Here is a 27,353-nt window from a genome sequence, read left to right on the forward strand (position 1 = left end):
GTCGAAGCCATAAAGTTATCACCAAATTTTTAAACTTCAAGAGCATACTTCTTCTTCTACCTCCCAAATTCTTAGAAATACCAGTTTTGCTCTTCTTTGTAAAGCTATTCATTCCACTTGATGAAAGCTATATCTCACAAACACTTTCGAATCTAAGACTGAAACTCAAAAGCACACATTAACATGTCTAATTACTAAAAAAATTCCAAAACCTACAACTTAGAAACCCAATACATTGGTTCACAACTTTTCTGCTACCCCTATTTCTACCATTGCCACTCAAGCTCTAGCAAAAGTTTTTAATTACTCTGTTGTTCCAATTAAGATAATCATCTGTCACACTGAAGAAGATATCCCCAACTTACATTCTGAGAATGCTAAAATCGCTAGCGAAGAAACACTACAGAAGTAAACACCAGCCAATCCGAGAAAAAACCTATGAAAGAACTTCAAGAACAGTAAAATCTACATCTAGTCATTATTCCGGCCGATAAAGAAAACGCCACAGTCATCCTAAACACTATTTCTTACATTAATCAACTCTTAAATCTCATTAATACTCCGAACTACATACCAATACCTAATAAAATAAATAATATAGATGGTTAGATTTCGATTCAATTCGAGTGAATTGAATATCTTTGATATTAAATAATTGAAAGACTTTGCGAGAGGACTGCATTGAACCGCCTCATACCGTTCAGCTCACCTCTGTTAGTACAATAATAAAGTAATAAATGCTAATAGCACATTTAACGAGATAAAACCTCCTAATCACCTCCTGTTACCCTAAAACAAACTTCTACCATGTTTATGATTGAGTTTTCGTTTCCGATTCCGAGGATTGAGATTTCTGTTTGTTTCTAGGCTTTCATGTGTTACACATGAACCATTCATCTCAGTCTTCCAAGCTTACTTGGACTTTCTGGACAGAACAGACCACATATTGATGAAACACTTCAACGTTTTAAAAATTAGTGTCTGAAATAACAATTTTTTATTCGAAATTTTATACTGTTTGTAAGTAAGTAGTCTTTTTAGACTAAGCTAAAAAATAATAAAAGAGAAGTTTTTTATTACCAAGAAAATTACTGATTAAACGATTATAACTAAACAAGTTACGAAGGCGGGGGCAGTATAAAATTGTTACTCGTCGAGTCTCTTCTTCTTTTTTTCCTAATTGCATCATTTAATGTTCCGTTTACTCGGTAACAGTAACAGCATATGGTAAATAAGAATAATTATTATTTTTTCTTGAAGTACACCTTTTCTTGAATTTTTAACGTACATACATCACCCACCCACAAGGATCCTATCTTCTTTAACCCTGTGTATACACATTGTTTCAAGTCGTTCTCCACCTGCTCCGACTACCCAAATAATTCGTACAGGACGGCACTCAGAGAATATCCTTCACTTTGAGATAGTACTAATGGTGGAATTTACATATATTTTAAATTAACCGTCAGTAAAGCTGGTAAACAGATAAAGAATTACCAATGTGATAATATTTAAATGTGTTCATAATCAGCCTAATTATAGTATTATATATTCATTGTACGTGACAATACTATTCATTTTTAATTCCCCAAATGACACTCGTATACGCGAAAACTAAATTAAGTCTTGTTTATACGAGTATATGCCAAATAAAAAAGTCCACTATAAATAGAAAAATTTTAAATTAAAAAGCGAATTAATGAAGACATGTGACATTAGATGTGTTCATAAACGAAAAAATTTATTTAAGACAATTTTATAAGTATTAAAAATGAGATGAAAACTGCAGATAAAAAGTTAATTACCAAGTTGTTTAATCTTACTTAAAACATAGATCTTAATTTAAAAAAAATGTTACGTATTTTCTAAATTTTTTCCTGTCTTATATAACCTTTAAAGTTACTTATAAGAATAGGGTAGCGACCTGTACAAAAATATCATCATCATTATGTTTGCTTTTATCCCTACGCGGGGAGAAGGGGGTTTCGGCTTTCCTAATTAGTTTGCTCCATAAGTTTCTATCTTAAGTTATACCAATATCAATCCCTTTTATCGATATGTCCTGCCTAAGCGTCTCACCCAGGACTTCTTTACTCTTCTTCTCCTACTTCTCCCAGAAACTCGCAGGTCAGCAATTCTTCGTATTTAGTGATTAACGTCTCGACATTGAAAATGCCTGAATCAACTTAACCTATGCTCTTCCATGTATTTCTCATGTTTTTTGGCATTTATTGGTCCTACCCATAAACTTCCCATAATATACTCATTCTTAATTGTATCCTTTTTTGTCACTCCACTCATTCATCTAAACATTTTCATTACTTTTCACAATCATTTCACCATCCTAAGTTGTGATTTTATTTGTAATAACTCCATCTTTAAATGAACATTCCCAATACTTTGTCTCTACTCGATTTTTCGAGTAGAGACAAAGTTTCGATTTCCATTCCGTAAATCGTTTTAAAAATAAATTTTATAAATTATGAAATTATTATTATTAATTGTCAAGAAAATACGTTAACCTGTAAATATTTATTAACTGGCGCTTTGTGGCAACTAATGTGAAAGTAAGTCAACACTGTCAACTGTAAGAGATATCACATCATTTTATGTGGACTTAAAGAACTAAGTCTTGGACTTAAGGACTAAAACAAGTAGGTCTAGCCGTCAACATAAATAAAAATAAAGCACCAATACAATTACGGGAACAATAAAACTTGCAAAATTTGAAAATAGACGACACAAATACTTATGTTCACATACCTGGGAGGAGGAGGAAATACAGTGACGGATACTTATTGCTAACAGAGCGTACTTCTCTCTGTCACGGGTGTTTGGATAGAAAGACATCCATAAGGAAGTAATAAATATATATAAAAACAATAAACCTTATTAGTACTTTTGAAACAAAGATATGATACTGAGAAGGATATTGGGACCCATTTGCGAAAATGGTATAATGCAAAAATACGATTGTGCTGAGTAGGTCACATTGTAAGAACGGATAATAAGAGAATACCTAGTAGAATGCCTAAAAGAAGTATGATGGGACGTCAGCAGTAGAAAAGTCAAGGAAGAGGTGGATAGATGAAGTTACAACCGATGCTAAGAAAATATTAGGGAGGACAACTGAAAAAGAGCATCTGATGTAAGAGAATTTAGGAAAACTTAGAGGGAGGAGTCAGAAAAAATAAAAAGGAGTTAGGAAAAATTAAAGGAAGATACGATAAAATAGGAGTGTATCAGAAAGAATTAGATGGAGTCAGAAAAAATTGGAGGGGTCAGAAAAAATCCGAGGTAGCTAGTAAAAAATTGAGGGAAATAAGACAAAAAAGGAGGAAATCGGAAAAAATTTAGTGGAGTCACTAGATGGCTAACAAAAATAGAAATAAATAAATTGCTGGTGTGGGAACGTAAAATTCTTCGAATGATATATGGCCCTTGCAGAGACAGCGTGACAAACGAATGGAGGGGCAGATACAATAACGAGCTAGAGTCTCTATTCGGAAAAGAAAATCTAGTCAGATATATAAACTCCAATAGACTCAGATGGGCAGGGCATGTGATACGCAGTAACGACAATCGCCTTATAAACAATGTGTTCTGGAAAAGGCTAGAGGAAAGAAGGTCTGTAGGGCGACCTAGAAAAAGGTAGAAAGATGTAGTCAAAGAAGATCTAAAGAAAATGGGAGTGCGACAATGGGAATTACTGGCACAGGACCGACAAACATGGAAGGCAATAGTAAACGCGGCGAAGACTCACGAAAAGTTGTAGCGCCATTGATGATGATGATGATGATGACTAGATTAGATAGAATTACTATTAATGATATATAGTCCTACATAAAAATAACCATGTGAAGTGAAGTTGAACTAATAAACAAAATGTTAAAGTATAAATCAACACATACGGGACGTACGATGACCAAACTGATAAGAATATTAGATCAAAGATAATATATTCATCAGCGTGGATATTCTAAAGTAAAAGAGTAAGCCACAGAAAAAAAGTAACGTAAATAAATTCCAAATCAAGCGAAATGATACCACAATATGTAATAAAAAAAGAGCAAGAAACGCCATTCTTCAAAAAAAAACCGGGATGGTCCTATTTTAGTATTACCGATAAATTTTTAAATATTTTTTGTGGACATTTTGTAAAAAAATATCCAAAAGGTGCCTTGAACTCAAAACAGCTGAGTAATATCTAATAATTTTCTTTTATTTTCAATTCAGCCCTGTGCTCATCGCTCTCCTCGGTCCAAATACAATTTTTACGCAATAATTCTACAAGCAGGTGCGTCTTTTTTATCCGTCCTCTAAGGCTATGATTATATACATAAGGCCTTATTGGCCTCACAGATTTAAATACCTATAATTTACTCGTATTCTTTTCTCGATAGATTTTTTGCCAAATTTTATCAGGTGCATTAATTCGATATAATGATATAAAAATCGGAATAATTAGTAAATAATATTTATATACTGATATAAAAAAAATGTATGCATTATACAGTTATGTATATTTACTATAATGACGGGTAGGTATGTTGGTTGATTTTTCATCTCTTTCCACGTTAATTGTGAGTTTAGTTAAGTTTTATTTTGTTTTACAAATAAATCTACTAATTAACTGATCAACACTATAATTTATTAATGTAGGAAAAACTTTATTTAAACTAACAATAAATTATAATAATCTAATAAATATAATCTAATGTATTTTTTTTTTTTTTTTAATTATTGACTTAAAAATAAACCACAAAATATACGTGAAATTAGTGGTAAAACTCCTTCAATAATTAGTAAAAATCATAGTTTTTATAATAAATCTCTGATTTTAGTTCTCTGTTTTAAAATTTACATCACATTGGCAAAGTATTGGCAAAACTACTTTACAAATATGATATTTTACGTATGCTTCCTTTTTTATATCCTGTCCATATCCTGTAAAGATTTTTTTTAGTTTAATTTGACTAATCAATTTCAAAGTTAATCGAAAAATTTATTTACGAGTCGTAAATCCGCTAATCGGAATATCTTATATAAAAGGAGCAAGCTTTTAGTCATATTTATTACTTCTTCTCGAATTTTTTCCAGTCACGATCAGTGATTTCACATTCGGAAGTTCAATTTCCTTACTATGCTGGTAAGTTAAGTTTATAATCGTAAAATTGTTCAAATAGGTCGGTATTTCCTTTGTGAATGGCCTGCAGAATAGGAAATTTTAGAAAAAATTGCTACTGCTTACAACTATATAATTAAATTTTTTGCTAAATTAAAACTTTTACTTTTAACTATGAAATAAAATCAACTGCCTCTTTTTGTGTTGATGATTTTCTAAAATCAACATACATACACATACATTTATATGTGTTTTTAAAAAACAATTCAAATTCATAAACTATTCAGTGAGGTTCTACCTCGATTCTTTTTCCTTCCAATAGTTAAACGTGAAATGTGTCTTCTTCCTATTGAGCTCTTTCCCTAAATTTTGCCTTCGATGATTAACCGAAGTATTTCATATTTATCTCCTCGCATTAGGTGTCCGATATACATTAGCATACGCTCTTCAATCGTTGACATCAGCTCCCTGTTCTTCTGCATTCTTCAGACTTTTGGCATTTGTTGTTCTTTTGTCTAGGAAATGCGTCGTATTTTCTATGTGTTTGTTTAAGAAAGGATTGAGGGTCTAGCCCTACCAACTTTCGAGAAGTATTGGAAGAATATAGCAAGGCATTATACGGATTCTTAGTTTGAGGTCTAGGGGACGTCTGATAAATAAGTTCTTTATACCAATAAACGTCTGTCTAACCTGTTCAATTCTTTACAGAATTTCTTTCATCGAATCGTAACTGCTGTCCTAAAGCAAATTCAAGTGTCTAAAGGAGGTCACTTGTTTAATGATAGTGTTATGTATTCGGAAGACAGCTTGTGTTTGCATTTTCGAGAAAATCATTTATTTCATCCAAGTGATGCTCATAGGCCGTAACGCCCGCTGTATTCTATAATTTTGTTTATGAGTTTCTAAAGTTCAGGCAAACTGCTGGCACCGTTGATTTTGACTCCAGCGCTAGTGTCTTTAAGCGCTGCTTCAGCGAAGATATTTTCCGTACACAAATTAAAGAGTAGTGGGTATACATCCTTGTCGTACCCTCTTTTTATGATAACCTTCCCCGATATTTTAGCCTCCATCCTTACTTGAGCTACCTGATGCCAGTAGAGTTCTGTTATGATTCTTAAGTCACCCTAATCTACACCTGTTGCTTTAAGTATTTCGGCTAGTTTCCGGTGTTAAACGCAGTCGAAAGCTTGGCGATAGTCTGTGAATTGGGCATATATTTCCACGTTTATCTTCCTAGATCTCTGTGTAAGTACGTTGAGAAGGAATAGAGCATCTCGAGTTCCCAAACCACCTCTGAAGCCGCATTGAGTATTTTCGACTTGCTGTTCGCATTTTTTGTATATTATATACCAGATAATACGGGAATGTAAGACTCTCAAGAACGTTTTTAATACATAAGAGATCAAGCTTATTATACGGTAGTTATCACATTTAAATGCTGTACATTTTTAAGGTAAAAAGATAAAAGTTGACTTCAGCCAGTTTGAGGGTATTTTACTAGATTTGTATACAATAACTATTTAATTAAGTATATTATATATGGAGGTGTTTTGTTTTAGGCGAACGTCCTTACAAGTGCCACCTTCCAGACTGTGGCAGAGCCTTTATTCAACTGTCCAACCTCCAGCAACACCTCAGGAACCACGATGCTCAAGTAGAAAGGGCGAAGAACAGGCCCTTCCATTGCAACATCTGCGGCAAAGGTTTTGCGACGGAATCCAGTCTGAGAACGCACACGTCCAAAGTAAGCCATGTACGTACACGAAGTTTTCTTTTTAGTTTTTTTATTAAGTTAGTTTTAGTTTTTTGTGATTTGGTTCGGGGAAAATCTGCAACTTTTAGTGCAACGTAATGCAACCAACAAATTTAAACATTTACTAAATCAAGTTTTTATTATCAGGAAAAACAGAAATAATCTCATCTAGACATAAATTTCCTTTCTTTTAAAGAAATATAGGTCCATTCCAATTTCTCAATTTTTCCAAAATTGAAATTTTCTTCTGAAAATTTTTAATTTTTTTGTATTATCTGTACTTTACGAATTAATCAGAATTACAATAAAATTATTACAATTATATACTACAATTATTACGTTAATTACAATTTTACTAAGATCAAATCTTGATTATTACAAACACATTTTTCAAGTTACTAAACAATCGACTGTATACATGACGATTGCTTGCATATTCATCAAAGAAAGTAATCATTCTTCACCGTTAAAGACGTTAAAGCATATCCCGGAGCAGACGTAGCCTCAGATCACAACCCATTTATTGCCAAGATTGCACTCACACTAAAAACATTAAAAGGCATCAAAGTATTCCTATAACAGACACAAGCAAGCTTAAAGAACCCAACGTATGAGAATGTCTCCTATACGAACTGTAGCAAACTGGCCATAGACACCAATGATATTGACAAGCACTGGGATCGACTAAAACATTGTCTACTCTAATCGTGTAAAGAAATACTAAAGACTTCCTCAAGGAGAAAATGTGTAAGAACAAAAACACAGAGAGATTAACCACGAGATCAATAAACTGATAAATCAGGCAAGAGAACAATAATTCAAAGAGAAATACAAAGAGATCCTGGACATTTTAAAAAAATACGATCTATTCAATTTACAAAAGAAAATTAAAGAAACGACAGGACTAAGAAAACTCACTGGTGCACTTCAAAATGGACAAGGGATTACTATAACACAGACGGATGAGAAAGTACAACGCTGGACAGAATAATATATAAATCTTACTTCAGAAGAAATAGGTCCAGATCTTACAAAAAAGAAATATTACACGCAATAAAAATAATGAAGAGTGGGAAATTCCTGGACCTGACGAGCTTCCTATCAAAGTACTAAAAATTATGGATGAGAAGCACATTGATGATTATTAGTTATATTCTTGAACCAAATTTTCTCGACTTTGTTTTATGGAATGGAAGTTAGAACTTTAAATGCGATATCAATAAAAAAATTGGAATCATTCGAGTTGTGGGTGTATAAGAAGAATTTGACAATATCGTGGACAGAATATATCACAAACAAACAAGTTCTGAGAAAGATTAATTAAGAAATGAAAAAATCAATACAATCAAAATGAGAAAAAATAGAATATTTTGAATACCACATTAAGAGAGATGCAACTTGCTTCAACTGATTACGCAGAGAAAGATCCAAGAAAAGATCAGCATTTAAAGAAAAAGACAAGCAAATTCAGTATTTGTCGTTTTAGTCTGCAGATACACGACTTTGTATTAAAGATTTCTTCTATATAATTCATAATAGTTTTAATCTTTTTCAATTTAACTATTTTTCTCCTTTCTCCATATTTAAATGCGTTTTAGGTGTTTTGTATTAACTATTTGTTATTTTTTCTTTTAGTGATCCGTTTTTTTAGTTTTTGTTTAAGTAATACCATTTTTTAATTATTTAAGGAATAGTTAACGAAAAATTATTCCTTTACTATAAAAAATTAACTTGAATGGATAATATTAATTAATTATAATTGTAGGATTGAAATTATAGTCAATTTAATAAGTATGTGGAATTGTGTCTTTTTCTTATTTTTAATACAATTTTTTTTGTAACCTTCTACGACAAAAGTCATGCTTAAAATATGTTGTGCAGATAGTATACTGTGGCAAGAATAACACGCCAAACCCTCTGCTTAAAATCGTTGAATATAAGCAGGTTTAAGCTGTAGCGCAGTGGCTAAGTACTGGTTTATCAAACTTGACTGTCAGGGTTCAATCCCGGCACAAAAATTAGAAATTTTACATTTTCTAAATTAACTGCTTTGGAAGTCACATAAAGCTGTCAGTCCCGACTATGCAAGTAGTCGTTACAACTAAAAACCTGAGCCAGAAAGCTACACGAATGGAAGATTTACAATAAGCCAATTGGCAATTAACATTGTCAATGGTTATACCAACAAACGGCTTCCGAAAAAAAGCTAATCAAAATGTTTAAAAATTTAACCCTGAAAAAGTGCAGTATATAAAAGAAAGGAGATCAACAATAGTACGAAATGAGAAGTTCAGTAGTTTCGGAAAAACCACGTAATGGTCGTGAAGACAATTTGAACACTATATTCGAACAAAACAAATTGCGACTAGCATGGACTACATTAGCTAACAGATTTGAAGATTAATGGTAAATAACAAAGTGTCCAAAAACCTTTCGCAGAACACGAAAACGACCAAGCTACCAAATACCAAGGAAACCAAAAAATCTTTAATGACACATCTCCAGAGGAACAAAGGTATTTTTATCAATGTTTTCGGGGAGATAAATTTAGTAATGTGCTTAGATATGACGGAATTTATTTCTAAATGCGGTTTTTCTTGACACGGCTGGCTCACTGATGGGATTGTTCTAACCCTTAAGACCTCTAGATCCTTAAGGTATTGAGCCTGTGTTTCTAAAGTGGTCCATTGCCTCCAAAGCCGCAATGGGTATGATCTGATTCTTATGAAAGAGTCCGTGCACTGTTTGCCTTTTGCTAAAAATATGTTATAGATACTTTAGCAATACGAATATATAATATGACGTTCATTAACCAATAAAATACCAAGAATTAAATATTACTTTTTGCATCTCTTATCCAATACATTTTTATTAGTTACACTGAAATTTATACTGACTGCAATTTAAAGCAATTTGTTTTGATTTCTATTGTTAAAGAAACACTGTTTGTACTATTTTCTATTTTATTCTCATTTCATTAGATCACAGAGGTCGAATCTTATCTAAAAGTTCTTTATTTTTAAATTTATTCCAAGAATTCCTTTGTTATTAGAAAATGTTTAGAAACTTGTAAAAATCTTATCTATAGAGGACAGATGGACATTAATAATTTTTATTCAAAAAAATATCACAACATGCGGGTGATTATTGCTAACATTCCAGGGATACTATGCTGTAAAAATATATTAATATATACTAGCAACTTGTTTACTTATTATTAAATAAAATTTGTAATAAGTAATATTCCTATTAAAAAATACCAGCACTAAACAAATTACTTAAGGAAAAAATACGCTTTCATTCGTAAACATAAATTTTGCACAAAAAGAAACTTGTAAAATATATTTTGGACATCTATTGACCAAAAATTCTCACAAGGATAATGTATAATATACAAAACATAAGCTACTGGAAGAGGCAGAAAATGAAGAGAATGAAAGAACAAAACCTTCAATGATAGAAGAGGTTGAAAGGGCAATCAAGCTGCAGAAAAAAAACGAAAAGAAAAGGAATAATGAAAAGAATATTAAAAGTCATACACAGAATATGGAGACAAGATAAAATGCCAAAAGGGTAGAACAAGAGTATCATCTGCCCAATCCATAAAAAGGGCGATAAACTCCCTTGTCAAAACTATAGAATTGCTGTGTTGTGGATATAAAATATTTACCAGTAGATATAATTAACCATATACTACAACCCCTACCTTTTACTAAAGAAGATCATCGGAGGATATCAGGCAGGATTTAGGCAAGGAAGATCAACTATCGACCAAGTATTCACATATAAGCAGGTCTTAAGCAAAGCCTAGGAACATAACAGAGATGACTATAATATTTTCTCAAACTTTAAACAGACTTATGACTTAATAAACAAGACACACTTATAACAAATATCAAACAGAGATGACTATAATATTTTTTCAGACTTTAAACAGACTTATGACTTAATAAACAAGACACACTTATAACAAATATCAAGTGAATTTGAAGAATCCAGGGGAAGAGACTATTGGAAGACCGAGAAAGCGACGGGAGGATGATGTAGATGGGGACGCAAGAAATCTCCTTGGCAGTCGATCGTGAAGGAGAATAGCTGAAGATCGTAACGAATGGATTGGTTTGCTGAGGGAGGCCCGGGCTCCAATTATTGAGCTATAGAGCCGTAAGATACATGGAAATTTTGTACAGCATAGCTTCCAACTAGCTATTTGTAAGTTTTTTGTATTAAATAACTACTGAAATACGAATTTCTTTCACTTTCATCTTACTTTTATTGGTCATTGACTCCCCTTCAACGTCCATCTGTTTTTATTATTGAAAAATGCACCTATTTTATTTCTTAAAGCACTAAAATCCGTTTGAACAATATTTTTTTATATAGAAAACAGTTACAACACACGATACAACAAGTTGCAGATTTTCCTGAAATATTAATTTATATTATGATTAAAATTACATTAATTTAAACAGATTTTGCACTATTTATTTATTTATTTCTTTATAATTTACTTTTTATGTTTCAGATTATATTTGTTTAATTTTTTACCGTTCACTTACATGCAATATTTTATTGGTCGTAATACGGATATATATATATATATATATATATATATATATATATATATATATATATATATATATATATATATATATTATACCGTTCTCTCCACAAAGTCATTTCGCCTTTTGCCTATCTACTCATTGTTTTATAAATCCCAATTTTAGAATATTGTACCTATACTTTCAAATATTAGATTTTGCTCTTTTTCAAAATATTACATTTAAAATGTAGTAAAAACAAAATTTCATTTTTTACTGCTGGAATTATTTCGGTCGATATAAATATCTTATTCAATATATCAATATTAAATCAGCATTTTTAGAAATAACTTATTTTATAGACTAAAATTTTTATTCTGACGTGTAATTATTCGTGACGAAAGGTTTGCTCGGATATCATTATGTATTTTAATAATTCTCACCTGATGATGTCGAGATCCGTTCTGAAACGTTTGTTTTAAATGTTTTAATTATATTACTTTTAATGGAAATTAGCCACAATTTAAATTTAAAATAAGTTTATTTTTGACGATTCTATTTCCACCGGAAATCATTCTCAAAATAATAGATTTCCGATGTGGAAATCGAAACGTCAAACATAAACTTATTTTGAACTTTACTTGTGGCTTAATCCCTTAAAAAGTAGTAATTGCTTAGAAATAACTTTAGAAGAAATAGCATTTAGAAATAACAATATTTTTACTTATATATTTCTTAATTTTAATCACTATCAAAAGTCCTCACGAAGTATTATGTCCATTGGCAGTAAACATTCGTCTTTGATTACTATTGTACTGTATTCCATTCGGATGGAATTTCCTAATACAAACCATGGGATTTAACAAATTGGTGAGATGTAGAAACATTATTGCCTAATGAAAAGCACAAGTCTGCGTAGTTGGTACTATGTTTAGGGAATATGTAAGATATACTCTGACAGCATTATCTACTTAATGTAAATTTTAAGATTGACCAGATGAAGATGCTGCAAACTAAATTGCGTGAATTAAAGTATGATATTTATTATACAATTCTATCAACCCAAAGAGCGGACAGATTTTACAAGTTATGAAAACACTTACAGAAAAAACAGTGGAATACAACAAACCGCTCGTCTAGTATTTGTGGATTGCGAGAAAGAGTTTGACTTGGTGGACCAAAACAAAATAAGTGCAGTCCAAGAATTGTTAAGTACAAATTCTGCCTCAATTGAGGTAGGCTTAAAAATGACTTTAGGTGAACTAAATGCATAATGAAGTGGCGTCCAAGATTTCGGACATACAGGGGCAGCGGTTCACTTCCAATACCGTAAACGAAGGATATAAGGAGAGTTACAACAATCTGAAATTAATGCGGAACTGAAAAAAAACAGAGAGAGACCTCAGCAATGTAATTATGATGAATATATATTATACAATCTGACAAATATTTCATTGTGCAGTGCATTGTGCATTGTGCAACAAGAAAGAAAAAGAAGACGAAAACAAATTATTTTAGAATATATTGAGTGTTTGGGACTCGCAATATGGTTTGACTTGGGAAATAGCATATCGCTTTACAGTATTTCATACATTGCACAATTAAATTAACCAGCAAAATTACTGTGCAGGATTTTTGCGATACTATTGGCCGTCTAAGGTATGCTTAAGTTATGCGTTTGACTTACTTGCACAACCAGCTGCAAACATCTTTCATAATAAAACAATAAAAAGATTCTTAATAACATTTATAGTACCCTTAATTTCAGTATAGTATATTGCGATATTTTTTCTTGTTTTCCGGTTAATTCTTCTAAGAGAATTTAAATCCACTGAGGCTGAATGGAACAATTTTCTCAAATTTTATTTTAGACAGTGAACATTTTTTATTTGTCCTTAATAAAGTACATTAATTTTCTCCAGAATCCAGTACAATCACGTTTTTAACTTCCTTGTAATTTTCCTTGTCATCATAATAAGCGAGGTTTAAATTAGAATTTCTTTATTGTTCTGGTCTTCTACTTTCATATTTTTCTCTAATTCTTCTTATTTACCCTCTTCTTTCCTGTGGTAATTTTTATTTATTCTTTCTTGATTTCTGTTCACTACTATTGTCTTATCCTGTCTAACACTGTCCGACTAGGACGATTCGTACCATATCTTGATTTTTAATGGTAAACTATACCTTAACTAAACTACTAAACAACTAAATATAATGTATCAGAAATCCTATGTGATTTTAAATGCTTCTTGTCATAAATGTATACGACCCTATATTTGATTTTTATACACCCACCTTATTTAAAGTAGATCTTTAATAAAAATTAAATTAAAAACCAAATGAATTAACTCAAGCGAATCGAATATTAAAATTCTGAAACCTAAATGTTGGAATTCTACACAGTCATTTCTGCCGTTGATAACGATATCGAAGGCAATTAACAACTTCATTTGCTTAATATTAAGAGGTAGTTTATTAACATCGTACACGAGCAAGGAATGAGCTTATGTTATTCTCTAGGTTTACACACGCATTAATAAAATAATTTGAGGCACTGAAACAGAACCCCATAAAATTGTCGACACATTTCTTATCGTATCTTTTAATCTCATCTGAATTCTTTAATAAATATTGTTGCTTTTCAGCTAAATAATCCCTTAGTATGTACGAAAAAGAAACAGGGGCGGAGGTTGAAAATAATACGATAGTAAAAAAGCCAATATAAAGCTTAAATAACAGTAAATAAACAAATTATTGTCAAAGTGGTACATAGTTTTGATTCTTTTAAATAGTATTTCAGGGGGCAAACAAAAATTCTAATCATGTACCAGTTGTAGGTAATTTCAAAGTCAGAATACAGAAGGTTACAAGTAAATAAGATGAAGAAATATGATGTTAGAAAACTGACCATTGTCAGAAGAAAAAGAAGCCAAAGAGAAACAAAAAACAGAACAATGTCAAGAAATACAGGAGTATCAGAGTCGATATGATAACTTCAATGTCCATCGAAAGGTTACGGAAATAGCTGGAAAGGAACAGATGATGAAGACAATCTTATCATAACCAAAGAAAATAAAAATAAAGTATGGGAAGAATACTTGGAGAAACTTTTCCACGACCATAGAAAAATACAAGAACCCACCATTGAAGAAAATTCAGGTTCCGAAATCCTACCAGAAGAAACAACGGCAGCCGTCAGACAAATGAAGGATGGAAAGGCACCGGAACTTGATGAAATTCCTGCAGAACTGCTTAAGCTATTAGAGGCAGAACAAATAAAAATAATAACTGAAATATTTAAAAATATATATAAGGCAGGAAAAATACCAGTAGAGTGGCTCAAATCGGAGTTCGTACCATTGTCCAAAAAACCAGGAGTAAAAGTTTGTGAAGACTAAAGGACCGTAAACCTAATGAGCCATCTGCTGAAGCTGTTTTTAAAAGTCATTTACAAAAGAATTTACTAGAAATGCGAAGAACAAGTTGCGCCCAATCAGTTTGGATTTGTGAACGCTGACGCTGTTGGTACGAAGGAAGCATTATTTATCGTGCAAGTATTTTTTTCAGAAATGTAGAGATGTCAGCTGTGATGTTTTTGCATACCGGATTGACTAAAAGAAGGCTTTCGATAGGATCAGGCATAAACAAATAATGGAAGTGCTGAAGAAGACCGGAATTAACGGAAGAGACCTAAAAATAATAGCTAACCTGTATTGCAATCAATCAGCGGTGCTCCGAATATGTGGAGAATATACAAATCAGGTCACACTCTTAAGGGAATTAAGACAGGGATGCATAATTTCACCACTGATATTTAATCTGTACTCGGAGCACATTTTTGAAGAGGCTCTAAAAGATATTGATGAAGGCATCTCAATAAATGGAGTCAAGCCCAAAAACCGGCGGTATGTAGATGATACAATAGTGTTTTCCAATACCATAGAAGGGCGGCAAAACTTAAAGAACAAAATAACGGAAACAAGTAGAACATATGGACTGGATATCATCATCATCATCAGCCCATAGTCGTCCACTGCTGAACATAGGCCTCCTTGAAAAACCTCCATTCAGATCTATCTTGCGCTGCTGCAATCCAGTTGGTACAAATCCTCTTTATGTCGTCAGTCCATCTTGTCGGTGGTCTTCCCGGGTTTCTTCTATCCGCTCTCGGTCTCCACTCCAAGATTTTTTTGGTCCACCTATTATCCTTCATTCTAGCGACGGGTCCTGCCTACCTCCATTTAATTTTGGCCATGCCTAACTATCTCGCAACGTTATGCCTAACAATGATCTTTCCATTGATGGACTGGATATAAACACCAGCAAAACCAAGCTAATGATCATCAGCAAGAAAAATATAACTGGAGCAAATCTGTATGTGAATCAAATGAGAATTGAACGTGTCTCATAGTACAACTAATTGGGAACTAATCAATGAGTCGTGGAACAATACCCAAGAGATTAAATGTCGTATTGGAAAGGCAAAAAGTGCATTCATGACTATGAGCTCTGTGTTTAAGAGCAATGCCATCACCCTAGAAACAAAAATAAGGCTCCTTAAATGTTACGTGTACTCAGTGCTTCTGTATGGAGTATAAATGTGGACATTGAACTCTATCAAAACTTTAGGCTTTTGAGCTATGGTTATACAGAAGGACCCTGAAGATACCATGGACAGACAAAGTTACCAATAAAGAAGTACTACTAAAGAAGGATCGTAAGCTGCAGTAATTGAGACATATAATGAGAAATGTAGACAGATATGAGCTACTGCAATGCATTTTGCAAGGTAAAAGGGCCCTAGGACGAAGAAGAATATCCTGGCTTGCTAATCTGGGAGCATGGTTTAGAAATATCTCAACACAGCTATTCCGTATAGCAACCAACAAAATCATCATAGCCAGAATGATCGCCAAAGTTCGAAACGAACAAGCACCCTAAGAAGAAGAAGATAATAATGTTGATTTACCGCGTATAAAAATGATCACCTAGAGTAAAATAATGGGTGATAGTAGGCGCTTGATGCAAACTATGCTGATGCACACCCTGTTATAGCGGTAAACTGATAAACTGTAATCATTATATCACTATTAATTGATGCTGCATAAAATATTCAGGAGCATTATATACATTTTAATCAAGGCACTCTCCTGGAAACGTGTGTTCTGTATCTCTTTACATGCATAAAATTATTTCATCACAACCATGTTCGTTCAGTCAATCTTTATTTTTCATCCTTTCTGGATTCACCCTTATTCCTTCTTTTTTTACGACACGTCGTTATGTTATGGTATTCTGCTTAACGTCTGCTTAGCAGAAGTTCAAATTATTAGAACAATGTTGTATTTAACTTTTACTATTACTATCACACATCACTTACGACTCACTATGAAAACCGTGATGTTTAACGTTTGCTGCAAACGCTTCATTAATTCTATACATAAAATATACCTGGGAATAAGTTGACAGTGTTAGAGTTATACTTTAACAATTACTTAATAATCCAATGAAAATAAATATCGTATAAAACATAACAGATATTGATAATCTTATCATAACACATGAGAGATAATAAAATCTCTTTATTTAACTACCTACTAAGTTCCTTCTTTAATGGATTAACTGTATTGGAAAAATAGAAAATACAAAAAGTATACTATTAAGTTTGAAAAATATGCAACAGAACAAATAACATTTACTCTCTAGTTAATCCACCATGGGTTAAACATGTTTAAGCTTGAGACTATACAAGAATATTAAGTAACATTAAATATTAAATAACATTAAAAAACAATGAAATATGCACTGTTTCAATATGAAATTTTGAACATTGATCCCAAATAGGTAACTATATCCGGTGTAATCGATACATCCAGTGTACATCATCTTACACTGGATTTTGAGTAGAAGACTTATTTCTCTAACATTCATAATGTTGTTGTTAAGGTCTATATTAAAAGCATTATAGTTCTAGACAAACAGAATAGACAGAAATAGAATAAATACTCGTCTCTAGGTACTAGTAATATTAAAACTATTCGTTTAAACTGTCTAATAGAAAAATTCCCCGTCTATGGGAATGTTAGGTATGAAAAGAACATCAACCGCGTTTTGAATATTTAAGAAATAATTGAGGATTAAGACAGAGATTTTTCGATTAAAGCAGCACCTGATACCGCACTTTGCTCGAATACTTTTCACCCCTTTTCTTTTTTACCCTTCGGTTACTCACAGACGAAACGAAAAAAGGAATTCTCGCTATTAGCGATTATCCTAAGTGGCGAAAAGTTGTTTTGAAAAAAAAATTTAGAGGTTAAGGGCTAAATTTTACGGGATTTTTTTAAATAGCATTGTCGGCTCTTCCAGATTTTCATATTAGAATAAGAGTACACTTGTGCTATAAAACGATAAACAAATATATAAATTATAACATCGAGTGAATATAAAAATAATCAAATCGGTCACATTTGTCAGTATAGTATACTATTCACATTTTGATACCATATATATGATGAATCAAAAAAGTGATTTTAATTAACGACATTTTTAAGCAATTTTTTAAACATCTTGTGGTTTTTGAGTCTATAAAATAGGTGGTTTTAATTGAGCGGTGTTCACCACCCCGTATAATTTCTTCGGGGATATTATTAAAAACGAAGGACTAGTATAAAGGATATAAGGAACACAACTAACTACAAAAGGGTTAGAGAAATAGAATGGATCTTGGCATGCAACCGTTTTTTAATGTCTGGTATACACGCATGTTTTTAAGTTTTCCTTAATTACTGTATCTCATATTTATGTTACGGTTTCAATTATTGTTTTATAAAATTTGGCGGACGCTATAAGTAATTGGATTTTCACGTGTTGATCGTCAAAAGAGTTTCATGAGACGAAAGCGTTTCGCAAAAACGAGCCTCGAGTTATTAATCTCAGCCACAAGACATCCGAAAATGAATTACAAAAAAATTGATTACACGAATTCGTTATCTACATCTTATAAAAGAAATTCTTCTTCTTCATGTGCCTTGTCCGTTCCGAACGTTGGCAATCAACATGGCTATTCTGACTTTGTTTACGGCAGATCTGAATAGTTCAGCAGATGATAATCCGAACCATTGCCGCAAGTTTTGGAGCCACGAGTGTCTTCTCCTCCCTGGACCCCTTCTGCTGTCTATTTTCCCTTGAACGATCAGTTGTAGTACTCTATATTTATTATATCTCATAACGTGACCCAAGTATTCCAACTTTCTTTTCTTTATACTTATTCCTACCTCTCTCTCTTTACCTATCCGGCGTAGTACCTCTTCGTTGGTCACGTGCTCAGTCCAGGATATACGTAATATACGTCGGTAAGCCCACATTTCGAAAGCCTCTACTTTTTTCATCAATGTTGCGGTCATTGCCCACGCCTCCATTCCATATAACAAAACCGGGAATACATAACATTTCAGAAGTCGAATTTTGAGAGGTAGGGTGAGGCTTTTAGAGGTGAAAATTTGCTTCATGCTAGTGAACGATGCTCTTGCCTTTTCTACTCTTATACGTATTTCCTTCGCTTGATCCCAATTTGAGTTAACTGTTGTTCCCAAGTAGCTGTACGAATCCACGTGTTCAATTCTTTCATTGTCTAATATCAGTTGCTGTGGTGGTTGTTGGGTTTTTCTTACTAACATCCATTTGGTTTTTGTGATATTTAGTCTGAGTCCGTATTGTGCACTTGTTTTTTGTATCTTACTCATTAGGCAACTCAGTTCCTCCATGATAAAAGAAATTACCTTTCAAAAATCAATTTTTTATTTTTATAAATATTCTGTTACCCCCGATTTTACCCAATGGTTTAATTACGCTTTCAGGTTAAATATAAGTTAACGACTTTTTGGTGTTTTTATCTACATGTTTTCCCAAAATGTTCCGTTCGGTAGTGAAACTATCTCTATTTGAGTTATGTTTACCATATTGAAAATTTAGCTATATTGACCAATGCTTATTAGATAGTGTTATTTTTCTTTAATAAATCATATTATCTCATCTTCATGCCTTATTCTATTGTATCTTATGCAAATAAATCTTTCAGAAAAGTTTTTTGTAACTTAGATTTATACGGATCAGTCTATGACTCGGTAATAAAACACTTCCGACAAAAAGTTTCTATATTCAGAATTTATTTAACCCTCAACTTGTATGGTGGGGTCCCCCTAAAAATGTAAGGTCTTTTCTCCCGGATTCAGTTCGAGCTGCGCGTTGCGGCTTCACGTATTCCCCTAGGACCAGTTAGCTTATAGTAGACCAGTTGATCGGAGTCATTTTCGATCCCACCATACCATCAACGTTGTATTTTAGTTGAAGTACTTGGAGTAAAAATATCGAAACGATTAACTCAAGACGAGTTAGAAAGACTAGTAAATAATTTATCTGAAGTAAATTATTGGGGAAATATTAAGTGATACATTACGATGGGAGAGCAGATCTTAGTGATGTTGAAGGAAAAAGTAAACATGCTCTGCACGCTAAATAGATTCCGAACTTGTGAAGAGAGATGGCGAATTGTCCATGGATAAAGATCGGAGTTACTTTGTGTATCGGCAAAATCAATACAAATGGTCTAAGGTAAATTTAACAAGCTTTAAAAGCCGAGCAGAAAATATCGTCATCTAATTGCCTGGTTTGAAAGATGCTGCTATTAAAACTGCTGCTTGGTAACTTTTGATAACAGATGACAAATTAGAAGTTATACTGAAATATACTAATTTGGAAATTACAGACCTGAGTGCAGGCTATGGGCTATTGACCTTACAGATAGTACTGCGCGTGATGTCTTTAGACTGACAATGTCTGTAAAAAGTGCTATCCGATTTTACGAAGCAATCACAGGGAGCAAAGAAAAAGCTATGGTGACTTACTAGCAGCGGTTTCCGAGATATTTCAAGAAGTTTATTTTTGCCTGCAGAAATGATTATATTCCATATCTGTATACAACGGTAGGTGATATGCTGATAGAATTTAGAAACAACTATAAGCTATGTGTATATGTATCTGAAAAGTTGTAACCATCAAATAACCCATCAGAAACGGTGGGTGCTAGTAATGGCACGAATACAAATGGGTAAACATATAACAAAGCAAATCTTGCCTAAAGCTTAATACGAACTTTAAAATGATACTTATGGCTTCATGTGGTTGACAAGACAACTTTCTGATGGCTTCTTATGTTGGCTGGATGGTTTATAGCTGAATGAGTATTTCAAGTTGGTGGATATACCGGGATTAGTTGTAAACAGCTATTGTTTAAGCAACTGCTGCAGTTGTCATCCCTATGTGTGGTAGATCCATGAGGCTTTAGGAAGTTCCACCCAACAACGGAGGAACAGAAAAAAATTATTTTAAACAAAAAACTAAAATAATAAATCTTGAGTTAGCGACTGCATATGTTTTAAAATGCATGAAGATTAAAAATTATTACCATATTAAATAGAAAATAGCCAATTAGCAAGGATAAAGTGAATATAATTATTATTAATTGAATTGGTTAAATTATGTTAAAGATACTAACTGCATATGGAACGATTTATAAAGTTAAAAGAAACACGAGGGTTGGAGGTTATGTAAAAAAAAAACAAGAAAAATATAGGAAATTATAAAAAAACAAATATGTAAAAAAATTGATCAACTAGAAGTATGAATACCCACCCCAAGAACAGATTTAAAAATATAAATGAATTTTGAACTGAAACATGTCTTTTTATAGATGAACGTTATTTATAAAATTAAATTTCCCTTTCTACAGAATTGAAGAGACATAACAGAACAGAGTTGCCAACTGATAGATATACTTAGTCAACTGAAGTAAGGCATAGAAATTTTATACGTTCTATCGCATAGAACACAATGTTAGATTATGATAGAATATTTAGTAAATAGAAAGATGATTGAAGAGTTGAGCGGAAACTATTTTTTGGGTAAAAATAGTAATCGAAAGAAATTGAAATAAAATAATTAGGAATTAAAAAAAAAATAACAAAAATGTGACATTTATAACGTTCAAAGATATGCAATAAAAATACTTTGGACTAAGAGCTAAGACAAAGAAACTCTCAGATCCTACATTAAGAGTCCTAGATCTGGTAGATACTATAGCTGGTACCAACAGGAATTCACTAGATATAATTGGTACTCGTCCATAGAACTTTTCGAGGAATTTCGACAACGCTGTATAACAAATGTTGGAACATGTTGTATTACAAATCTAATAATATTGTTTCATTGGTATCGAATAAAAATAAATGTATTAAAATCTAGTTTCCATACTCATCATGACTAAACAATTGACGGTATAATAAATAAACCCGAAATCATATACTTTTACATCCCTACTAATAGAGGATTTTACTCCATAAGCGCAGTCTATTCCTGCAATCAAAAATCCATCGCTGGCCTTTATCTACTTTCTATGTTGTGTTCAATATTGCTGGTGGCAATAGCCATGTGTTTATTAATATTATTTATATTATCTTAAACCAAACCTAATATAAAACAAGAAAGAATAAAGAATTTTATTTTTAAAATACCTTATGAATGCGATAACTTATGTTAATGTTAAGAATTAGTGAACATGAATCTTAGATCAAAAATAGAGCATTTGATAGATCCCCGATATGTAAAGAAGCATGGAAAAAAGAACATATAATCAATGAAACGATTCATCTATGGTCCTGACACAAACAGATAGCAAAAAAAGAAAAATCGAAGAATATGCTCTGCTCTTATGCTAAATAAAATCAATTGCATCACAAATTCCTTGGCAGAACGTAGTAGGATCTGGTTACAAATATTAAAAGATGAAATCAAGAAAAAGAAAATAACACCAATAATAAGTCAATAACATATCGAGAATATGTCATTTATGTTTTAAAGTCACGTACATATAAAATTAGAGTGTGATGTTAATATTGATATTGATAGAGTAATCTAAATGAAGGACCTTTTCCTCATAATTTACCAAACAATTCCTTTCTAACAGGTCTTTAATAATGCCATTATTTTTTAAGTATTGTTTTTCAGTCCAAAATAAACAAAAAAAATATACACAAGAAATATAATTACAAAATAATGCTAATTTTAATAGAAAATCGATACAAAGTTCTAATTTTAAAAGGAAGTTAACAACATATTATAGGTTTGCCAAGAAAAGGGTCTAATATAAGTAAAAAATAACGAATAGAAGGTTTTGGCACTAGATACTGATAGCGGTCGTTTTATCTTAATTTTATCCTTTATCATAAGCACTGATGTAAAAAAATTAATATCGTTTCTAAATACAGAAATTTATGCTTCTGCATACAGAGAGATATTTTTGTAGTTAAAGTTAAAAGAGGCGAGAAATCACTGGGGAATATCCTTAAATTGGAACAAGCAGTTGACAGACACTTAGGGGTAGCCTACTAGTTCTTTGCAATAATAATAATCGTGCACTTAAGCCTTGGAGGCTACTAAAATATATAGAGAGGATCCGGTGGAGGAAAGATGCCGATAGCGCAAAACCCCCTGTACAACTACCGAACCTTCAACCATTAACTAGTAATTAATTTCGGGGAATAGAGGTCGTCGCCTGAAAACGTTCGTCATATGACCGCATAGCGGATAGCAGTTAAAGAGGGTGTATCCGATTTTTTTCGGATTCTCCCCTTTCCTAGCCAACTTTTTTCTCGTCACAGGAAGTAGGCGGCGATGGAAATCGCGTGCGTAAAAAAATTACGAATAAAAAATGCACTCCGTTCGCTAGGCAATTGTTTGGGTGGGGCCGATAATGCGAACAACAAATAGGCGCATAGATTTTGAGATTGTTTTTGTGGTACGTAGGAAATTGCGGTTTGTGAGTGTACGTATGTATGTATGTGTGCGGTGAGAAAATTCACATTGTCTGCAATTACAGATCGCATAGATGCAACTACGATAAAATGTAATTATACGGAAGATCTCCGTACGATATTTTCTGAGGCCGTGAATAAAATGGCGGTTGGTCGGTTTAATAATAAATAATTTATATATACGGGTCTTCAGCGCGTCAAGCATTCTAATAGGCTTTAGAAATTTTATTTCTTACCATATACATACATGCTACTGAAATGATCGGGCCCATTATAAGATTTTAAATATAATTTATTAAATGTTTAAACAAGCCAATGTTTATCAATTTTCATACCAGAAGTCAATAATGTATTATACTATACAATTAACCTCAATATAAAGAAACCTTCAATAACCAGAAAAATATTGTTTTTATTATCAGCATCCATATATGCTCAGCATAATCAACAACTTCATGATATAATATGACTTACTGTACGATACCACATAACAAACTTCATGAGCTAAATGGGAAAAATCTGAAAAAAAAATAAATTGAAAAATGAGAGGAATGACCCAAAAAGTAATATAAATTTGATTGTTGATAACTTAAAAAGCTGTCTAATTAACTAATCACAAAGCTAAAAAATTACGAAGTTCGGTTTTAAGGGACTAAAAACTTAAAACTAAATAACCTGTTCGGATAACTGATTTAGCCAGAATAAAAATTGTATTTATTTGGCTTTATCGAATGCATTAAAACAAGTGTGATACGACAAAGCAAAAAATTTTGGTGTGTAGCTATATATTTTCTCACGTGATAGGCATTGTGTTCAGCCCAAGAAACGTAAAACGAAAGGTATTGAAAAGTATTTATTTTTTTCGTCATTTAAACCGAGTGTTATACACCGGAAGTACTTTAGTCAGTTACCTATTGTATACCTTCCACCCACTCATTATACTTATTCCAGGATTCTGGAACCCTGTACCTGCTTATGCCAGTCTAGAGGACGAGTATCATATATTTTCAGAGTCACTCGGAATTCTTAGAAAAGTTTTTGCCGCCTGTGATCTAATGGTTCGCAGTCATGCAAGATATGGTAAAATGTATCAGGTTCTCTACTAGAGAATCTGAAGCTTAGTCTTCATGAAACAGTCCCATTGTATGCAGATGTCCCTTAACTGGCTCATGTAAAGTAAGGAAGCCTGTTATGATTTTTAGTTTATTCCTGCCTATTTTTCACAGTACTTTATCCCTATCAGAACATCCCCAGCCTTTGGATCCATGCTTTTTTTTTCGGTAGCGGACGATGCTTTTTGGCACTCTCATAGTTGGCTCTGGATCGAAGTATTTTGTAGCTGATGCTCTTCTGGCAAGTTGGCAAGTTCATAAGTTTTTTTATTGCCCTGTATTTCCCAGTGATCTAGAACCCATGTCAGTATAACACTGTTATGTTCTGCAAGTCTGTCGAGTTCCTTTTAGCATTTTCACACTGGCCTAGATTCTGATTTAGGGCTTTTAAGAGCTTTCATAGCTGCTTGTCTATCTGTTTATATATTGACCTATTTTAGATCGAAGATCTTCCTAACAATTTCTCTTAAACAGTTTGAAAATAATGAAATACAGAGGTATATTCCATCTGTTTTCCAAGTTGAATGTTGCTTCTGACCTATCCCCCTCGTACGCAAATGTCCAGTTGGAAAGCTACTTTAGGCCTATAACTGGATTCTATATGGTCAGAAATCACCATTTTTCGGTAGCTCTGATTTCATTTACGATATTACTACGTCATGATCCAATCATTTCATTGCTAAGATTTTCTCGTAGTCTATAATATCCTATGGAGAACATTTTGATGTAGTGATCGCAAACCTCCAGTAATGGAGTGCACCAAACGAAGAGGATAATATCCTATTCCCGTCTCCCTCGTTATGGAAAGCAGATATAACTATGTGTAAAGTAAGGGGGTTCAGTAAGATCTTTATAGCTGCTGTTCGTTTACCACCAAAAGTAACTACTTCTTAAACAATATTACCTTATGAGGATGCAACACCAAACAATGCATTTGTATTCTAACCTGCCGAATTCTATTACTCAATAATCAGGCAGTTTAAACATTACCACTTCACCACTGTTGACTGCCGCTTTTAATAGTTTTGCACTACTGCATTTAAACCATTCCCCAAAGTTCTTAAGCCACGATATTCTTCGTCTTCCCACATTTCGCTTTCCTCGAATTTTGCCTTGCATAATAAGCTACAATAATGAGTATCTTTGCCCTCTCATAACATAATCTTAGTACTCAAGTTTTCTTCATTTCATAGCCAATATTATTTTAGCTTCATTTCCTATTCTTCTAGTAACTTCTGCGTTTGATATTCTTTGAGGCCATGATATTCTTAGCCTTACGGTTTTTAGTCTTATGTAACACCAAAATTCAAAGGCGGCGAACTTATTCAGATACACTTGTTTTAATGTCCATGCTTTCAAGCATTTCTTGTTTAAAAAAATGTATGTTCTTGTTAGTCGGTCAGATAGCCAAGTTATTCGTTCGAATCCTAGCCCGGTGCACAGAAAAATAACAAAGTTAACGCAGTAGTCTGAAATTCTAAATGAATCTGCAAGCTAGACTAGAATACGCTGGTGACCGGTCTATAGTGGAGCAGTACGGCGAGAGATAAGGGCTTTTAGCTTGGTGATACTCTTTCATAGATCCCTACCGGAAGGACGTGAGGCCCAATATACCAGTGTAGAATTTTGCAGAAGAGTACGAGTTTAATGTGTCAAGTTGACATATTAAACCTAGTGTTTTTCTTCTTATTTCTTCAGTATCCAACCTCTATTAATGTTGGCTATCACATAGGTCCTGGTAATCTTGTTAACTGCTGATCTGATATAAGCAGTGTATTAGTTATCATTCTGGTCCACTGTCTAAGATTTTTAAGCCAAAAAATTCTTTCTTTTGCCAGATACCTGTTTGTCCCCGATTTTTAGTAGTCTTAATACATGGAGAAAGTTCAATTTTTCATTTAAATGCATAAAATGTCCAAAATATGCAAGTTTACTAGTTTTTACAGTATTTAAAACTTTCTGTTATTTTCGCATATGCTCGAGCATTTTATTTCATTTGCTACATAATATACATAAGATATTCTGTCATTGTTGCGATAAGACTACATCTCGAAATATTACTACATTGTAATAAGCAATTGATCTGTTCCTCCTTAGTTTCGTACCTGATGTTAAATTATGTTTTACTGTATTAAGATTTGAGGTATCAGTTACCATTTTTTATCGACGCTCGATAAAACGATTAAAGTTTAAACGACCGGCGGTCTCCGATATGAAAATCAAACTTCTCTAAAATTGTTTTGTTTATTATGTATTATTTCTGTATTTCTGTACAAATCTAAATATATGCTGTTTCGAAGTATCAATCTTCATACTAGAATGCATGTAATCAAAAATCATTTATTTTTCGGTATAGTTATTTCTAGAACTTAATATTTTGAAATATTTTATAATTTCTCATCTACTGGACGAATAATAGCCTCATGCAATTTATTGTTATTTAATGTTGTTAGAACATAATAGTTATTATTAAAATAAAATCTTAAACATTTCAAAAATTTTCAGACCAATATAGCCTACGGTTTTTTTTTTTTTGGATAGATCATTTGCTGGTTTAATCGTTTCACCGCGAAACGACAAACTAAGAAGGGGGGAAAACAAATCGTTAAGCCGCTGTACGTTTCGGAGAGTATCTTTTTTTATTTCACCCTTTTTCTTTTTGTATTGTGATGACTCATCACGATGTAGGTCAATTTTTACCCCTTTAGTTTTCTGTCATCATACATAATAAATGGTTCAGACCCAATAAACCGAATGGTAAGTACTTTGACCATAGAAAATGTATCGATCATTTTTTTAATAATAGTTCTTTATTGGGCAAAGACGGGAACGAAAATATACGGGATATTAATTATAATCATGTAGATCAATTATAATTAAGTAGTGTTCTGTTATATAAAAGTGGGCAATGCAAAATTGTCCGTTCAGCGTTCAAAGATTCATTAAACATAGTTA

At 32.6% G+C, this 27,353-nt stretch overlaps 1 protein-coding gene across 2 annotated transcripts in view; it reads left to right on the forward strand.

Moving 5' to 3' along the window:
* Nucleotides 1-27,353, forward strand: part of dati (zinc finger protein datilografo) — a 340,370-nt gene that overhangs the window by 255,754 nt on the left and 57,263 nt on the right. For both annotated transcript variants that reach the window (XM_072526946.1, XM_072526947.1), the window contains one exon: nt 6,685-6,878. In XM_072526946.1, coding sequence (XP_072383047.1) covers nt 6,685-6,878 — 194 coding nt within the window. The remainder of the gene's footprint in view (nt 1-6,684; nt 6,879-27,353) is intronic.

The sequence above is a fragment of the Diabrotica undecimpunctata genome, chromosome 3, assembly GCF_040954645.1.
Source record: "Diabrotica undecimpunctata isolate CICGRU chromosome 3, icDiaUnde3, whole genome shotgun sequence".
Taxonomy (NCBI): domain Eukaryota; kingdom Metazoa; phylum Arthropoda; class Insecta; order Coleoptera; family Chrysomelidae; genus Diabrotica; species Diabrotica undecimpunctata.